Source organism: Argopecten irradians, chromosome 10 (assembly GCF_041381155.1).
Source record: "Argopecten irradians isolate NY chromosome 10, Ai_NY, whole genome shotgun sequence".
Classification (NCBI taxonomy): domain Eukaryota; kingdom Metazoa; phylum Mollusca; class Bivalvia; order Pectinida; family Pectinidae; genus Argopecten; species Argopecten irradians.
This window is the reverse complement of record NC_091143.1, coordinates 28,380,800-28,400,412: the sequence shown is the minus strand read 5'-3', so window position 1 is coordinate 28,400,412 and position 19,613 is coordinate 28,380,800. Positions and strand designations below refer to the sequence as shown.

At 35.9% G+C, this 19,613-nt stretch overlaps 1 protein-coding gene across 1 annotated transcript in view; it reads right to left on the bottom strand.

Annotated features, from left to right (window-relative positions):
* LOC138333558 (uncharacterized) overlaps positions 1-19,613 on the bottom strand; it is a 38,184-nt gene that overhangs the window by 18,096 nt on the left and 475 nt on the right. Inside the window, exons 2-15 of the mRNA XM_069282012.1 lie at positions 17,254-17,330; positions 15,629-15,675; positions 14,005-14,079; positions 13,518-13,640; positions 11,962-12,084; positions 11,375-11,449; positions 10,876-11,003; positions 8,441-8,521; positions 8,086-8,175; positions 7,418-7,525; positions 6,788-6,971; positions 3,492-3,638; positions 2,202-2,287; positions 1,352-1,422 (exon numbers count right to left, since the gene is read on the bottom strand). Coding sequence (XP_069138113.1) covers positions 1,352-1,422; positions 2,202-2,287; positions 3,492-3,638; positions 6,788-6,971; positions 7,418-7,525; positions 8,086-8,175; positions 8,441-8,521; positions 10,876-11,003; positions 11,375-11,449; positions 11,962-12,084; positions 13,518-13,640; positions 14,005-14,079; positions 15,629-15,675; positions 17,254-17,276 — 1,361 coding nt within the window. The 5' untranslated portion in view covers positions 17,277-17,330. The remainder of the gene's footprint in view (positions 1-1,351; positions 1,423-2,201; positions 2,288-3,491; positions 3,639-6,787; positions 6,972-7,417; positions 7,526-8,085; positions 8,176-8,440; positions 8,522-10,875; positions 11,004-11,374; positions 11,450-11,961; positions 12,085-13,517; positions 13,641-14,004; positions 14,080-15,628; positions 15,676-17,253; positions 17,331-19,613) is intronic.

Here is a 19,613-nt window from a genome sequence, read left to right as displayed (position 1 = left end):
ATCCAAGATGGCGGCTGGTCGGCCATCTTGTTGACCGATCAGTCCCAAAATGCAATATGCACAACTAGGGTCCTAGGGGAACCTACATATGAAATTTGAGAAAGATCCCTTCAGTGCTTTCTGAGAAATAGCCGTAACAAACTTTAACTATCAAAATCCAAGATGGCGGCTGGTCGGCCATCTTGTTGACCGATCAGTCCCAAAATGCAATATGCACTACTAGGGTCCTAGGGGAACCTACATATGAAATTTGAGAACAATCCCTTCAGTACTTACTGAGAATTAGCCGTAACAAACTTTAACTGTCAAAATCCAAGATGGCGGCTGGTCAGCCATCTTGTTGACCGATCAGTCCCAAAATGCAATATGCACAACTAGGGTCCTAGGGGAACCTACATATCAAATTTGAGAAAGATCCCTTCAGTACTTTCTGAGAAATAGCGGTAACAAACTTTAACTATCAAAATCCAAGATGGCTACCTGGCGGCCATCTTGTTGACCGATCAGTCCCAAAATGCAATATGCACTACTAGGGTCCTAGGTGAACCTACATATGAAATTTGAGAACAATCCCTTCAGTACTTTCTGAGAATTAGCCGTAACAAACTTTAACTATCAAAATCCAAGATGGCGTCTGGTCAGCCATCTTGTTGACCGATCAGTCCCAAAATGCAATATGCACAACTAGGGTCCTAGGGGAACCTACATATGAAATTTGAGAAAGATCCCTTCAGTACTTTCTGAGAATTAGCCGTAACAAACTTTAACTATCAAAATCCAAGATGGCGGCTGGTCAGCCATCTTGTTGACCGATCAGTCCCAAAATGCAATATGCACAACTAGGGTCCTAGGGGAACCTACATATGAAATTTGAGAAAGATCCCTTCAGTACTTTTAGAGAAATAGCGGTAACAAGAATTGTTAACGGACGGACGGAAGGACGGACGGACGGACGGACGGAAGGACGGACGGACCACGGACGAAAGGCGATTTGAATAGCCCACCATCTGATGATGGTGGGCTAAAAACTTGATTTAATCTATATTGTAAACAGTGTATCAAAGATTTGGACTAGAAGTTTCAAAAGAAAGAGAAAAGCAAGAATACCCAGAGTAAAACCACAGACTTTGGTACTTAAGTACTTGGCACCTGCCCCAAATGAGCTTAAACTTTCAGGGGTCACGGTAGTGTGTTGTATTATTAACCACTCGGCAATGGCATTCCTTGGCAATAACTTACAAAACACAGAAGAAAAAAATCTGAATTCTTTAATTTTGCTATAACAAATTTCATGGTCAATTCTAATCTGGAGCAAGGGAAATATTGCAAGATTTATGGAAATTTTACATACCAGATTTTAACATCAAACATTCCTTCACATCCGTACTTATATGAGTTCATGTGTCCATTAGGCCAGCGAACCTGTTAAATGGATAAAAAGATAAGCAAACTTTAAGCAAACTTAACTGTATGTTGTATCTCAATGAAGAATTTCTTCTTGATATAATTTAAAGATCCTCCATCGCCGACAGAGCATAAATGATACCCATCATTTGAACAATAATTGGTGTTTAATTGTGTGTAGATATGTCTTAATTAACACAAAAAATATTTAAAATAACTTATTTAGCTTTTGGCGCATGCGCAATCAGTACTGCATTCCATATACGACATAGTGCCACAGAATTTTTTCAGGATGCAATTAATTAATTTTAATATTTTTATCTTGAAGTAAAATTAGAAGCAATTGTGGTAATGGTGTGAAGTAAGTAACTTTTGTATCTGAATAAAAATACTTAATCGTCTGTCCTGTTTTTGAAAGAGAAAAAAAATGTCATTTGTCAGGGGTGGAGCATCTTTAACAGTTGCTTTTACAGTAGGACAGACTTACCAATTACACCAGATAAAGTTCCTATTAATATTCCCTGTTAGTTGGCAAGACTGTAAACCAACTTAATGTGCATATGTTTTGTTTCAATTTGTAAATTTTGTGATAGAGGTAAATTTGCGAAAGATTGTCTTCGCAGATTAATATTTTCCACAATTTATGCATAATTAGATTAAAGGGTATTTTGATTCAATTTCATATCCATGAATCATTTTTCCTCTGTGTCTTAGGTTGTCTTTAAAGACAGATTTGACTGTATATAAGTTTGCAGTCATGAAAATTAAAGATTTTCTCCTCTTAAGAATCCTCTTACCCTGATGATTCCATTAGGATTCACATCAAACACTACTCCTACATTTGTAGGCCCGCCATCTTGAAAGCCGTACGACCAATCTTTGTCTGCAATTAGTGAATTCATATCATTTATAATAAATCCTTTTTTTTTTTTCTGGGTTTCATTAGTTTAACATCTTATTTACAGCCAGGGTCATTTAAGGACCCGCCAGGTTTGTTGGTGGAGGAAAGCCAGAGTACCCTGACAAAAACCATTGACCAGCGGACAGTACCTGGCAACTACCTCACTTGGGATTTTAACTCATGACCCAGAGGTGGCTGGTGAAAATATGTGGGGACATCTTTACCACTCAGTGACCACAGCCCACAAATTATTTTGGATCCTCACCTTTTTTTTGCCCTTGATTTCTTTTACTTTGACTGAAATACAAACTGAAACTATGAAAACTGTATGCTAGGTTTCTCTATTTGATTTCTTTTGTAAATTGATAAATGGTTTTGCACATTAATGTTGTGAAAGATTAGCCCAAATTTGGTCCTATTTAGCGTCCCTTTATTTTTCATTTTTTTAACCACCCTGGGCGCTTATTGGAACCAATACATGGGAAAATCCAAGACCCCAGAAATTCACAAATTTTGGGAGGGCCTTAAGACCTTTCAATCTTTGAAGAATATTTGGTTCCATCAAATCTATGAATTTAAAAAAAGATTTTAGAAATTTTAGCCATTTTGACCTTTTTTTTTTTTTGCCCCCACCCCTCTGGCCTCTGGGGGTGAGCCGGAAACCATATGGATATGATGTTAAAATGCTACCTCAGTCTATTAATTCTAACCACGTTTGACTCATTTCGTATGAAAATTGAGCAAATAATACTCATAAATGTGTTTTTCCTATATAAACTACAGTAAAATTTACCCCCTTCCCAGGGGAAAATCTAAGACCCTAATCCATGAAATTCACAATTTCGGTAGAAGGCCTGGAGACTTTTCAATCTATGAAAAGTATTTGATTCTAGGTACAATGTACCTTATCTGCGAATGATGAAGAAGATATTTGAAATTTTAGCCATTTTGACCCCTTTTGGCCCCTCCCACAGTCCCTAGAGGTGGGGACCATATAATTCACATTTTTATTGGCATACGCTTCATAAGGTTTGTGAAGAATTTGCTTCAGCAGTTTTGGAGAAGATGTCGAAAATGTAAATTGTTAATGAACACACAATGGACGATGCATGAAGACAGACAAAAGGCGATTAGAATATGTAAATACTCAGGTCACCTGAAAAGACAAGTGTTTCACACTACTGACCTCTACACACTAAACACCCAGTGCCAATCAGCTCGTCCTCACTCAGGATACGGGGCTCTTGTGTCACCACCAAGTCATACTTGTCTTCAGCTCCATATCTATAGCGTCCACTGACGTTGTTCAGATCCCACTGTACAGTCAGCCAACCTGCAGTTGTTACCAAGGTGACATTATAAGTAAATATACATATATACTGACCTATAGCTGTTACCAAGGTTACATTATAAGTAAATATACATATATACCGACCTAAGGTTTTTACCAAGGTAACATTATAAGTAAATATCCATATACACGTATACCAACCTAGAGTTGTTACCAAGGTGACATTATTAGTGAATATACATAAATATTTACAGTCAGTGGTGAATTGATAGTATAAACCCCGTTGATGGTCAAAATCAGAAAATTTTGGTGTTTTCAGTACCGAACGTACGTTCGGTGAACATGTAGGTATCAAAATAGGTTTCAACACATATACATGTACGTGTGTAAATACAAATGTAGAAAAGTTACATTGTTTATGTTACTACCGTACCTCTTTTAGTAATGCTTCCGTGGGTATGATAAATAAACAATGTTGTACAATGTACAGTTTTGCACATTCCGATGACGTCGCAATGTTTACATGTTGTGTGTCGGTGAGTGTGTGTTGGTGAGTCTGTGTTGTTCGCTACAACATTTAACATCTTTGGTTATACGCAAATGGATAAGATATATCAGGACAACATCAGTCTTTAGTTGGATAAGTTTAACCAAAACGACCTAGCACGACAATGCATTTTTGTTCACCTCGCGGGACAGACAAGTCCTGTACGTTATCTACTGTGAATCGGCGATAGTAGGCCCTCCTTACTTATAGCCTACCTACACAATGTACGTTTGGGTGTTTCGAAATATCAATGAAACGGAATCCTACAATTGTAGCTTTACAATACTTGTAAAAGATATCTCTAATACTTATTGAAGTGTTTGAAACAACAATATAAATATAAGCTAACATTTTGAGAGCGGTAAACGTTTATAGTAGTGGGCCTACCTGTGTTTGTACATGTTACTCGAAACGACGTTCCGATACATTTGAAAATCTCCAAAATCCGGAAATAATGTCATGAAACTATGAAAACATCCATGTATTCAAGTAATTTCAAACGTGAACTGATTAAGTAGAACTCAAGTGATCACAAAATCGAAGAAACTCTCTGTTTGTCACACCTCCTTGACACAGGCGGTTTGAATCGGACGCCGCGTCACAACTACGTTAAATATCCTGCCACGTTATGAATTGTGTAAGCGTGTGTAATAATACGAAGCAAAAGATTAAAACCAAACTGCTTTGCATCATGGTGTTTTTTCCAACGGATAAATATAACGATTTATAGTTTCATACCGGGAAAACACCAGATATATGCTTCATCAGACGGAACTAATTTTATTTGTATGTTCATTGATAAATTGGCGGGAATTTCCGCCACTTCGAGTGGCTGTTCCAAATGCCTGTCGGAACCAAACGATATAATCCAATTTTAGTCTTATAAATGCCATAAACACTATTAAGTGTAAATTTTGAGCTATGAAAATAATAGTTAAGACTGTAAATATAGGGATTAAAGTCTCTTTCTGGTGGTTCTATCGAAGGATAAAGTTGAGTAGGGTATCGATATTTGTTTCATGGACCGCTTCGCGGTCCATTCCAAATATCGATACCCTACTCAACTTTATCCTTCGATAGAACCACCAGAAAGAGACTTTAATCCTTAAATATTATATACAAAGACGCCAAAGACAACGATTCATTGAGGTTACATCATCCTCACTTGTATAGGTGACACATGTATTAGAGACACAAAGTGGTGCACAGGGTAAGAGAACAAGAGGCCCAGAGGGCCTGTATCGCTCACCTGGTTTGTAATGCCAAGTAATGTTCTGAATACAGGTTCATTGTTTCTTTTCTGAAGGGTTTTAATATTAACCTCTAAATCCCCTATTGGGCCCCACCCCTCCCACCCCCAGGGGGTCAGAGCCAAAATTTATACAAGTTCTGTTCCCCTTCTTCCAAGGATGTTTATGGCCAAATTTGGTTACATTACATTCAGAACTCTATGACTAGTAGCGATTTAAACGATTTACCTCTATTTCCCATATTGAGCCCCGCCCCTCCTGCCCCCAGGGGAACCAGAGTCAAAATTTATACAAGTTCTGTTCCCCTTCCCCCAAGGATGTTTGTGGCTAATTTTGGTTACAATCCATGCAGAACTCTAGGACAAGTAGCGATTTAAAGGATTTACCTCTATTACCCCTATTGGGCCCCGCCCCTCCTGCCCCTGGGGGACCAGAGCCAAAATTTACACAAGTTCTGTTCCCCTTCTCCCAAGGATGTTTGTGGCCAAATTTGGTTACATTCCATTCAGAACTCTATGACTAGTAGCGATTTAAAGGATGTACCTCTATTTCCCCTATTGGGCCCCGCCCCTCCTGCCCCTGGGGACCAGAGTCAAAATTTACACAAGTTCTGTTCCCCTTCCCCCAAGGATGTTTGTGGCCAAATTTGGTTACATTACATTCAGAACTCTATGACTAGTAGCGATTTAAACGATTTACCTCTATTTCCCATATTGAGCCCCGCCCCTCCTGCCCCCAGGGGAACCAGAGTCAAAATTTATATAAGTTCTGTTCCCCTTCCCCCAAGGATGTTTGTGGCTAATTTTGGTTACAATCCATGCAGAACTCTAGGACAAGTAGCGATTTAAAGGATTTACCTCTATTACCCCTATTGGGCCCCGCCCCTCCTGCCCCTGGGGGACCAGAGCCAAAATTTATACAAGTTCTGTTCCCCCTCCCCCAAGGATGTTGGTGGTCAAATTTGGTTACAATCCATGCAGAACTCTAGGACAAGTAGCGATTTAAAGGATTTACCTCTATTACCCCTATTTGGCCCCGCCCCTCCTGCCCCTGGGGGACCAGAGCCAAAATTTATACAAGTTCTGTTTCCCCTCCCCCAAGGATGTTTGTGGCCAAATTTGGTTACAATCCATGCAGAACTCTATGACTAGTAGCGATTAAAAGGAAATGTTGACGGACGGATGGACGGGCCAGGTGAGCTAAAAAGAATGAAAAAGCATTTTTATCATATTTTTTACAATTATGGTATCACGTCAATTTAAAAAAGTTCCGTTGAAAATCCCAATTGCAAAAGAATTCTCCATACATGAAATTTGTGTGATATCTTTAACCATCGCATCCCCTAAGAATATCCATTAAATACTGGTAGAGTAAGACTTTAACAAACTACCCACCTATTTGGTTACAGTGGCTGGTGACAGTTCCTGGTCCCCGTAGGTCCTGTTCTCCCCATGCCCAGTCCTTGCCCCTTCGGACCCTCGCTCCCATCAGGGGCAGCTGGGGATCAAGGATCTCATCCTCTTTTGTTTTACAGCTGCTAAGGTTGTCTGTCTCCAGGAGGATAAGCATCATGTCTTCCTGTTAGGGAGGTAAAAGAAACAGCCATTTACTGGGGCGAGTGAGCAATTAAGACAACAGAAATAACTGTAGATTGCAGAAAGGGAGATAAATACAACAGCCGTTGATTCGGGTAAGGGAGGTGAACACAACATCTAACATAGCATGCATTGATTGATTAAGGTATCTAATGGGAGTTCACTTTAGGATTCTTCAGGATTTTTATTATTTGACTCATGTGAGAAGAGGATGCATATTGGCAATGCAAACATAACTATAACACATGAATTAAAAATTTGATGATGGCATATAGGTTAATTTTAACATCTTATTAGCAGCCAGGGTTATTTAAAGATATATCATGTTTAGAAGACCAAGGAAAGTTGTGAATGGTAACTCAAAGAAAACCAATAACAAGTACTTAACAACATCAAGTTGTTACAAACAATGATAGAGCGGTGACTTACAATGTCTGAGTCCTTCACATCCTTCAGCATTGAACGGGCTAAGTTGGCAAACACTTGAGGATCTTTGGTGGTAAGGTCGTGTTTACGTTTCATAGAGGTCACCTCAGTCTGAAAGTACATTTAGATTTAAGTGAATATCATTAGCAAAGTGTTTCATTGTATCCTTTGGTATTCATGATCAACTGTTGGGCTACAGTTTGGTAGCCTTTATACAGTGCCAAATAAACTCTGGGTATTCTGTTTTTGCATAATACAGAGTTACCTCCCCTGTGGGAGAAAATTATGACCTAATGTTCCTAAGCACATTATATCACAATCAATACCTACCCCCAAGGGGAGATAATTATGTCTTAATATTTTACAACAAAAAGTTTATGATTGCATTACGGAAAATCTTCTTAATATAAATAACCTTTTTATAGTTTTATTAATTTGAAAATGAAGGAACACATCTTAACTCTGCATTATTAGTAATCATTTTTAGTACCATATAGAGCCAGTTATTTATGTGTTTAAATATTTAAATCAAAATTTTTGTAATTTCAAGTAAAATCACAATGAATATAAAATTTCAGCAGTTTTGAATACTGGGTATCAGCCAATTTTTTATATATATAGTGAATATTGGTTTTTTTTCAAGTATCAGTATATTCTTTCATTATATATACCAGGTTTTTGAAGTATCGGCCAATTCTATGGACGTCTTGCTGGGGTACAAGGTGACCTCCTGATTTAGAAGCAATCTCCAATAGGAAGTCCTGAAATATAAAAATATTCTTAGAGTAACCAATCAGAACTAAGGCATTGTCGGCCATAGCCAATCAGAACAAAGATGTGTTAGTCAATCATTTTAATTCTAACTCCATGTGGCGTAACATAATGACAGAGGAACATGCTTCTAGCACAAAAAAATATAAAATCAAATTATAAAATACATGAACAATTACAAAATTTTGTAAGCAATAAATTATTCAAGTCAATTTCTGTTTCAATAATCAATCTTACAATGAAATTTCGTTTTACCTCATTTGCATTTCCTACAGGTACACAGCTGATTGGGTGCTGGTCAGCCCCGAGTCTAATGGCCAGATTCAATATTGACTCCTGTACAAATAAGAAGATCATTCAATCATGTTAACAGTTAGCCAACTTTTTGTGATATTTTTTCCCTATCTGGCTCGCCCATCCAGAGCGACCATTTATATGCAAAATACATAATATATAATCCCTTTCCTCCAAAAACGTTTCTGACCAAATTTGGTTAAAATCTATTCCGTACTTAATGACTAGTAGCAATTTTCAGGCAATATTGAAGGTTCGACGACAGACGCTGTGACATGGCATATACAAGCTCACCGACACCTGGGCCACTGTTGATTTTAAAATCATGAAATACAGGTTTAATTAATTCTTTGCCTTTCATCATCCCAGAGGAGAATCGGCTTTAATTTCAAGTTGTCATTCTTTAATATAGAGCAAGAATGGCCTAGTTTTGATGCTTAAATTTTTGTCTCATTTAGGTGAATGTTTAACCCAAGTATACATTTTCAGTGATAAGGTAGTGTGGAAGAAATTTATTGTTTCTTACTGAATGTTAGAACAAAACAGTAGATAAATAAGAGGTTACTTGTAATCATATATCTTTTTTTAACAATTCATACTGAAATCAGTTACAGCAATATTGCATCTCTTTTTAAAGACAGAGCATAAATGATGTTAATCATTGAACAATAATTGGTGTTTAATCTTGTATATATATGCCTAATTAACACAAAAAATAATATAAAATAATTCATTTCGCCTTTGGTGCATGCGCAATCAATACTTCATTCCATATAGGATATAGTGTCACAGAATTTTTTCGGGATGCAATTAATTATTTTTAACTTGATGGAAACTTAGAAGCTCAAACTTTTCAATGGTGGTAATGGTGTAAAGTAAGTAACTTTTGTAACTGGAGAAAATACTAAATTGTCTGCTCCTGTTTTTTATAGTGAAAAAATACCATTTGTCAGCGGTGGAGCATCTTTAATGAAAAGACAACAAGAGGCCCATGGGCCTTAGCTGTCACCTGAGTTCGGATACAGAATAAAACAAAGACATATAAATACTATATTTATTGGCCTATCAGGCCGTTGAAATCAGTCAGTGATTTTATAAATTTTACTTTAATCTATGAAGAGTATTGGGTTCCATCAAATCTCTGAATTTAGAAAGAAGATTTTTTGAAATTTTAGTCATTTTTACCGTGTTTGGCCCCACCCTAATGGTCCCTGGGGGTCGGCCAGCACCAACATGAATATGATTTTATAATGCTATCTCAGACTAGTAATTCTAAATAAATTTGATTCATTTCCTATGCAAATAGAGCAAATAATGCTCATAAATGTGTTTTTCCAATAAAAACTATAATAGATTTGACCCCCTACCCAGAGAAAAATCTGAGCTACCAGGGCCATGAAATTCACATTTTTTGTAAAGGGACATTAGACCTTTTAATCTATGAAGAGTATCTGGTTATACATCAAATTTCAAATTCAGAAGAAGATTTTTGACATTTCAGCCATTTTGACACCTTTTGGCCCTGTCCCTGTGTCCCCTAGGGGATCAGCCAGGACCAATATGGATATGATGTTAAAATACTATCTCAGACTTATAATTCTAACAAAATTTTACTCATTTCCTATGAAAATTAATTAAATAATGCTCATAAATGTGTTTTTCCTATATAAACTATAGTAAACTTGACTCCCTCCCTAAGGGGAAAATGTGATACCCCAGGGTCATATAATTCACAATTTATGCAAAGGACCTAAAGACCATTCCATCTATGAAGAGTACATCTGTATTTGATTCTACTATTTCTGGAATTTAAGAAGATTTTTGAAGTTTTAGCCTATTTGACCCATTTTGGCCCCACCCCTCAGGCCCCTGGATGTAAGCCGTGGAAAAGTTGTTCATAGGATTCAATGGTCATTCATGCTGATAATTTTGACAACATTTTACTTACAGTATTTCCTACAACAAATGACTAAATAATGCTCACATCTATGTTTTTCCTATATAAACTATTGTAGTAAACTTAACACCCTCCCCGGGGGGAACCTGACACCCCAGAGTCATATAGTTCACAACTTTTGTAAAGGACCTAAAGGCCCTTCCATCTATGAAGAGTATTTGATTCTATCATTTCTGAAATTTGAGAAGAAGATTTTTGAAGTTTTAGCCTATTTGACCCCTTTTGGCCCCTGGGGGGCTGGGACCATATAATTCACAATTTTGGTTGACCTTTGGTCATGAAAGGTTTCTGCAAAATTTCAACAAATTTTGTTCAGCAGTTTTGGAGAAGAAGTCAAAAATGTAAATTGTTTATCGTCATACGACGGACGACAACGACAGACAAAAGGCAATTAGAATAGATCACATGAGACTTCGTCTCAGGTGACCTAAAAACTCACAGAATCTTCCACTGGTAGGGTGCTTGTCTGATCCGTTCCTTGTATATACTCTGAGTTTGTGGCATGGCCATCTGACACAAGAATTATTCTTGGGTGGACCGACATTCCATTGATGACAGTTTCTGTCCCTGTTAAAGTCAAGTTTTTGTATTTAAGAGCTAGCTAAACTAATGTTGATCATTATAATGGTCTCAGAGTTCTGACATGCATGTATTTCTTTTATCATTAATTGTGACAAAAGCTTTTGCTCAGGATACAATTTTCAATGCACAAATTACTAAGATCCTATGAGAGTCTAAGTCTGAAAATTTGAGACAGATCTTTTTATACTTTCTAAAAAACAGCTATAACAAACTCTAATTATCAAAATCCAAGATGGCTGCCTGTCAGGCATTGCAATATGCATACCTAGTACCCAACAAGTCTACATCGTTAGTTTTAGCTGAAAAAAGATATGTATATACCTGATAATTATATTATCATGTAATTATTTACAAACCTCTGGCTGCAATGGCTGACAAAGCCATGTACATTCCAGCCAACATGGGTGATCGGCCTCCTGCCCACAGCCGATCTGTAAATGAGAATATTTTTTATTTTAAGAAATCAGATTTTATTACTGAACAAATGAAATATTCTTAAATTCCATTAACTTTTGCCTCAGTAGTGACAACTGACTATGTACAATCATTGGCCATGTACAGTACACAAGGGATTTTTTGTATTGTATTATTAGTAATTCTACATTAAAAATTCCTCTACAGAAAAAGTTGTTAAAATATTCAAATAAAAACTTCAAATCTAACAACATAAAGCACTGTCATAAAACATATACTTGATCATTATAACTATAAAATGATTTGATGAGCAATTCTTATTCTTACACATATTTTTTCTCTCATTTTTTTTCAGTAATATTATATATGATAAGCTTGCCAAGGGAAATAAAGCTGTTTATAATACAAGATCATTGTAGAGCCTCAGGTTTTACCACCTGAATTAATATAACACTGTACTTGGGTGAATACTCCGTTCCTTCATACCCTCATATGAAAGAGATTTCAAAATGATCTCCCAAATACCTACCCACAGATGCTCTTATTTCCTCATAATCATTTGTCAAATGGCAGTCTACGGTAGTGGTGTGTCCAAAGGTTACTATGGCTACATTTTCTTCCCTCTGGTGAGCAAATAAACATCCCTGAATACCTGTAAACATAAGGATATACATCAGACCAATATCAGTAATACAAACTAGAAAACTGACAACTGTCATAATGGTTCCTGTCCTGATAAGTTGACCCTTATCAGCAATAATTGATTATAGTGATCCAAAACAAATCTTAATATAAATTTTCATTGAAATCAATATAAAAAATTTGACCCCTTCAGGGGTCTCTGTGTTCATGGTGGAGTTCCATACCTCTTCAATACTATGACCATAAACTCCTGTATACCAGTTATCATTGAAAATTTAAATGCTTTACCCCTTTACTGGGTCCAGGACAGAGCTGTACAGGACCTGATAGGACAGAACTGTACAGGACATGATGGGACAGAACTGTACAGGACATGATGTGACAGAACTGTACAGGACATGATGGGACAGAACTGTACAGGACATGATGTGACAGAACTGTACAGGACATGATGGGACAGAACTGTACAGGACATAATGGGACAGAACTGTACAGGACATGATGGGACAGAACTGTACAGGACATGATGGGACAGAACTGTACAGGACATGATGGGACAGAACTGTATAGGACATGATGGGACAGAGCTGTACAGGACATGATGGGACAGAACTGTACAGAACATGATGGGAAAGAACTGTACAGGACATGATGGGACAGAGCTGTACAGGACATGATGGGACAGAACTGTACAGGACATAATGAACAGAACTGTACAGGACATGATGGGACAGAACTGTACAGGACATGATGGGACAGAACTGTACAGGACATGATGGGACAGAACTGTACAGGACATGATGGGACAGAACTGTACAGGACATGATGGGACAGAACTGTACAGGACATGATGGGACAGAACTGTACAGGACATGATTGGACAGAACTGTACAGGACATGATGGGACAGAACTGTACAGGACATGATGGGACAGAACTGTACAGGACATGATGGGACAGAACTGTACAGGACATGATGGGACAGAACTGTACAGGACATGATGGGACAGAACTGTACACTGTACAGGACATATGATGAACAGAACTGTACAGGACATAATGGGACAGAACTGTACAGGACATGATGGGACAGAACTGTACAGGACATGATGGGACAGAACTGTACAGGACATGATGGGACAGAACTGTACAGGACATGATGGGACAGAACTGTACAGGACATGATGGGACAGAACTGTACAGGACATGATGGGACAGAACTGTACAGGACATGATGGGACAGAACTGTACAGGACATGATGGGACAGAACTGTACAGGACATGATGGGACAGAACTGTACAGGACATGATGGGACAGAACTGTACAGGACATGATGGGACAGAACTGTACAGGACATGATGGGACAGAAATGTGAGTAATACTGATAAACACAAATACATCCCTACATTTTAAGGCCGCAATGGCATAACAACAAAACTGTACTTTTGAGTATTTCCAGCACAACAGCTTTCATTTGGGACAGGCTTTCCTCTGCCATGCTTCCGGAGATATCCAATAGAAAGACAGTGTCAATTCCACGTCCTCTGGGAATCTGTAGGTTACGTGCTACAAGAAAAACAGAACTTCAGTTATTTCTGACTACATTAGAAGACCAATACAATTTTTCCACAATAGTTTCATTTCTGAATGAACAATTTTTATTTACAGATGGTTTAGTCAGAAAGATAAAAGAACAAGCAAGCCTATATATTTAATTCTTTCCGTAGTTGGATAAGTGTAATACAATAAGGTCATATCATCAAGATTTTAGGTTATGTATGTCCAATAGTACATAGTTGTATGATGTTCATCAATTTTTGTGCAGAGCCCTAAAACTTCAGAAAATGTTCTAAAACCACTAGTATATGTCCAAATATAATTGTATATAATTATGCTTTGAATCCCCCGTATCTTTAACTAGAGTTCTTACCTCTGGAGGCCTCACAGTTAGCAGTGTCTATCCACATGTTCTCCGTCACAATCAAGCCATCACCATTCCCAGCACCTTAACACATGAAACAGTTGCCAAATACAATGTAAACTGCAAACAAAATTATTCGTAACTATTTCTAAATATCATTCTTGATTCAGTTTATATCAAATTTATTTATTATGGTAAGTAATATCCTATTAAAAGCAAGGGTCATTTAAATATGTGCCAGGTTTAGAGAATCCAAGGGAAATCCTGAGTATTGAGAGAAAAACCATCAACCTACAGTCATTGTCTTGCAACTGTCCTCATGAGTTTTGAACTCATAACTTAGACATGGAAGAGTAGTATAGTTGGATGTCAGGGAGGTTTTAATACCACTTTTTTATCACTGTCACTATCTTAAAATATTAACTTCAATATCAGTATTAATAAATATTAACTTTTACAAGATAACATAAATGGCTGATACAAATTTTATTTATTTTAATGACCAATTCGGATACATGTTAACATATTTGACCAAATAAGGTGCTTATTGCATCAACTATGGCAGGTCATCCATGTATATGTGTCATTTATTTAGAATATGACCTTTTTAATGCTATTGGTCTTTAAATTATGTAGCTTCTAATTCCACCAGTTTCCACCCATAATTAATTTATTAAATCAAAGCAATTAAAATAACATATCGTAGTGCACTGTGAATCATTTAATCACAACATCAACAGAGTCTATAGCTGTCATATCTGATAAAACTGATAGCACAGATAAGTGTTCACATGTAATATCAACTGTGTATAGTATTTACTCCAAATAGCACACAGAGCACTTCAAACAAGCCGGTTAATTTAAGTCCCTTGATTGCCTTGTATCACATAGAATCATACTAAATCAAATAGGGGGAGGAATGGCTCAATGGATTTTGGGGGAGAAGAACTTATTGGGGAGAATACAGTAATCTCAGACATTGCGAAATTTGAAAAAAAATGTATGGACATTCAGACTGGCAAGGACTGTCAGTAAGCCGGACTGAAGAAGATTTTGCCAGACATGAATTGTTGAAGTAAACATAGCTTCCTGCTATTAGTATCCAGGCAGCTGTTTTCATGAATATCTTATGCAGTTTACGTTTTTGCCAGGTTCAGCACCTGCAAAGAGACGCAATTTCTGCCAACTTCCTGTACTTGATAATTGCCGGACGTTCTGTCTAGACCTGATTTTAAAATAGGGAGTCCGAGTCAAATTTTGCAGACATGTCTGTCGGCCCAGCAAATTTCGCAATGTCTGTAATCTTGATTTTCAAGCTCTAGATAAAAAATATGTATTCTGGTACAAGATTATGTTCATCATATTTTGGTTAGTATGTAAATTAAGGATATGCAAAATGGTATCTGGAATGCACTGGAGTAACACTAGCAGTATACATATATATAGTTGGATTACTAATAATAACTAATAGGTATGAAGTTCAGAGGCCTTATGGTATAGGAAATAGAGCTTCAAGAAGCCTTTTCCCTACTTGGGGTCAAAGGTCACATTGTAAAATAAGGAAATATACATATAAGTCTATACACAGCCAGACAATAACAACAATGAAATACTCATTACAATGTAAACTTACCATGAAACTGTGAAGCAAGGCCTGGTCCTCCAGCGTCCAGTTTCGCCCTAAAACCACAATCAATAACTGAATAGAAGATTTTTCTTTGTTTGTTATATATAACTTCAGTAAAATTAAGCAGTTACAAGCGTTTTCATAATAATACACCTATTTAGACATTTATATTTACCTGGTATATACACCAAGTAAATATTAATTTCTACTCAATTTTTTTTTTTGAATCTCACATCAATGTTAATACAAAGAATATGAAATCTGCTTTGTCCTTTTACTGAATTAAGTTACAAAGGTTTGTATATGTTTACATTGGGATCATCATAAACATGCCTTTCTTTGTCCTTAATATAACAATGTATATTCTTAACTTATAGGTCTTCAAATCAGATTTTCCCCTGGGTCTTTAAAGACATGTTTTTATTTGTCTTCACTGCAGCAATATCTATCATTAGCTTATAAGTTTGTATACAGGTTTCCAATGTAGTCGTTATAGACAGGTTTCTATTTTATAGTGATATTCATCATTAATCTATAGGTCTTTAGGTCTGTATCATTAACTCATTAGTATTTATGTACAAGTTTTCTCTGAGTCGTTTTAAACAGGTTTCTTTTTGTCCTCACTGTTATAGTGATGTACATCATTAATTTATAGGTCATTATATACAGGTTTTCTCTGGGTCGTTTTAGACAGGTGTGATTTGTCCTTACCATAGTGATGTGTATCATTAACTCATTAGTCTTTATATACAGGTTTTCTCTGAGTCGTTTTAGACAGGTTTTTATTTGTCATGACTGTTATAGTGATGTACAACATTAATTTATAGGTCTTTATATACAGGTTTTCTCTGGGTCGTTTTAGACAGGTTTTTATTTGTCATGACTGTTATAGTGATGTACAACATTATTTTACAGGTCTTTATATACAGCTTTTCTCTGGGTCGTTTTAGACAGGTTTCTATTTGTCCTCACTGTTATTGTGATGTACATCATTAATTTATAGGTCCTTATATACAGGTTCTCTATGAGTCATTTTAGACAGGTGTTATTTGTCCTTACCATAGTGATGTGTATCATTAATACTCATTAGTCTTTATATACAGGTTTTCTCTGAGTCGTTTTAGACAGGTTTTTATTTGTCCTCACTGTTATAGTGATGTACATAATTAATTTATAGGTCTTTATATACAGGTTTTCTCTGAGTCGTTTTAGACAGGTTTTTATTTGTCCTCACTGTTATAGTGATGTACATAATTAATTTATAGGTCTTTATATACAGGTTTTCTCTGGGTCGTTTTAGACAGGTTTCTATTTGTCTTCACTGTTATAGTGATGGTACATAATTAATTTATAGGTCTTTATATACAGGTTTTCTCTGGGTCGTTTTAGACAGGTTTTTATTTGTCTTCACTGTTATAGTGATGTACATCATTAATTTATAGGTCTTTATATACAGGTTTTCTCTGGGTCGTTTTAGACAGGTTTCTATTTGTCCTCACTTTTATTGTGATGTACATCATTAATTTATAGGTCTTTATATAGGATTCCCCCTTGGTCCTTTTAGACAGGTTTGTCCACTCCTTACATTTTACATTTAAATCAATAATAATCTGGTCTCCATGACTACTTACCACACTTGTTGTAGGTTGGCCATCTTTCTATCAGGCTAACTGTATCATGTGTTCACTATGTACAGCAGTGATGTATTCTGAAAAGATTTTTAAAAATAAAGTTTTACATACATATACATGTATATCTACATAAATCTAAATACAAATATAGGAGTGAACACCCCCGCTAACCCAGAATGTTAGTTTTTTCAACCTTATCGGGTGTTACATTTCTGATGTTATTAAGTGAAATGTTCCTGGTAATAATAAACTCTGTTCTGACTAGGACACAGTCTCAATGGATGATAAAGATAAATCCGTAATATGTACACATTAACATCTTTAATCAATCAAGAAATGGGAATTATAATTAGTATAGGAAATGATGATGTTCATATTTTCCATGAATTTAGTATGTTTACTTAAAAAAAAATATTGGATATTTCCTACGAATCACATAGCCAAGAAGTTCATAGTGATAATTTATAGGTCAACTCAATGTTGTGTATTATTAGTCTTATCAGCCAATGTTTATTTTAACTGAACCAATCAATTTTGAGCTTGATATCATTATTCAAGTAAACATTCCTTATCCCATTCTAGGAAAACTAAAAAAAATTGTATTAGAAGACTGAAAATATACAAGGTGATGCAAGAGAACCAGAAGGCCTGTATCTCTCATTGATTCTAAAACTGGCATTTTCTTTTCATAACTCAGGCCTCAGGTTGGAGCCCGGGCCATTATGAACATTACGATACATTTTCTTCTCCTCTCCTGTTACACTTAGTGTATTTCAATGAAGCATACATCTACAGGTTCCAGTAAGTTACTGGCAATTAAATGATTCAAAGTTATATGTGAGAATTTTGACATTTTTTATATTTCTTCAGTAATTTATTGAAAACCATAAGTTTTGATGAATTGAAATAGCTGTGAAAATCATTCACAAACATGTATGATGTCTTATAAACATTAGTTGTGAAATGACACAGTTAATGCATCAAACTGGTTCTCGGTTTTATACCCTATTCGACCCAATACGTGCCCATATCCATATAAGCACCCCTCACCCTTTTGAAGTTTGCAATAATTTTGTCTTATGAAACACCAGTTTTCATATTTTTTCTATTTTTTAAGTGCCCTGGACACTTATTGGGTAAAATATGGTATTTCATGTATGTTTAAATAATTACATATGAAAGACGTCATTTTGATAACTGATATCACTGTATAAATGTCTGAGAAATAAATTATAGGGTTTGTGGTTAGTGTTCTTTATCATTAGAAACATTCAATAATTTAATAATATTTATAGTGTTTCTTACTTTCTTAATCTATATGATTGTAATGGGGACTTTCATCAAAAAGTGGGGTCCTTTTCATTTTCCATGCTGAAAAAATATGGGGATTTATTGAACTGGGGGATTTATTGAACTGGGGGATTTATTGAACTGGGGGATTTATTGAATTGGGGGATTTATTGAACTGGGGGATTTATTGAACTGGGGGATTTATTGAATTGGCATAAACATAAATGATGGCATTCTTACTACTCCAGAGGTTACTATCACTGATGTTATATCACCCTTAGACTAACTCATAGTAAAACTGGAAACAATTTACACAACTTCAAAGCAACACAGTCAACCAGAGTGCACCGTAATACCTTTGTTTTGATGTATACCAAAGGATCAAATTACTTGTGTCTTCTGTTGCCTCCAGTTTTACTATGAGATGGTCCAGGGGTGGAAACAATGTCAGTGAACTGATAATATAATATTGAAGATAAAATGATCGTAAATTTTACGACTTTGAAATATCAAGTGATTGATAAGGTTATAGCCTATGATCTGTAAATTCTGTAATGCTAAAATCAAATAAATTGTAAATAAGATCAAATAGATGACAAAATTTACGTAATTGACAAGATTAAACTGTGACATTTGTTAAACTACCTACATGCATATGTTACAAACTACACCGAAAATATAAGTGTGCCAGTTATTCAACCTATAATTTACTTACTGCATCTTTCACAAAAATTAGGCCTGGGTTTCATACAGGAAATTTACAAGTATTTATACTTGAAGCAATACAACAGCTGGTATAATAAAATCAAGGGTGCTCAAAAACTGTGCTTTAACATAAAAGGACTCTAATAATTCAAATAATTGTAAATTATTTATTGAAGTTCACTGACAAAAAGTAATGTGATTATAATAATAGCTTAGGAAATTAAATAACTGTTTAATTTTCTGTTTTAAGACACTACACTTCCTTGTTTCGTGAAGAATTCAAATTTATGATCAAACAAATAAATACAAACCACTGCAATGACATAGCATACTCATAAAATAATATATTGTCATTAATACACAAT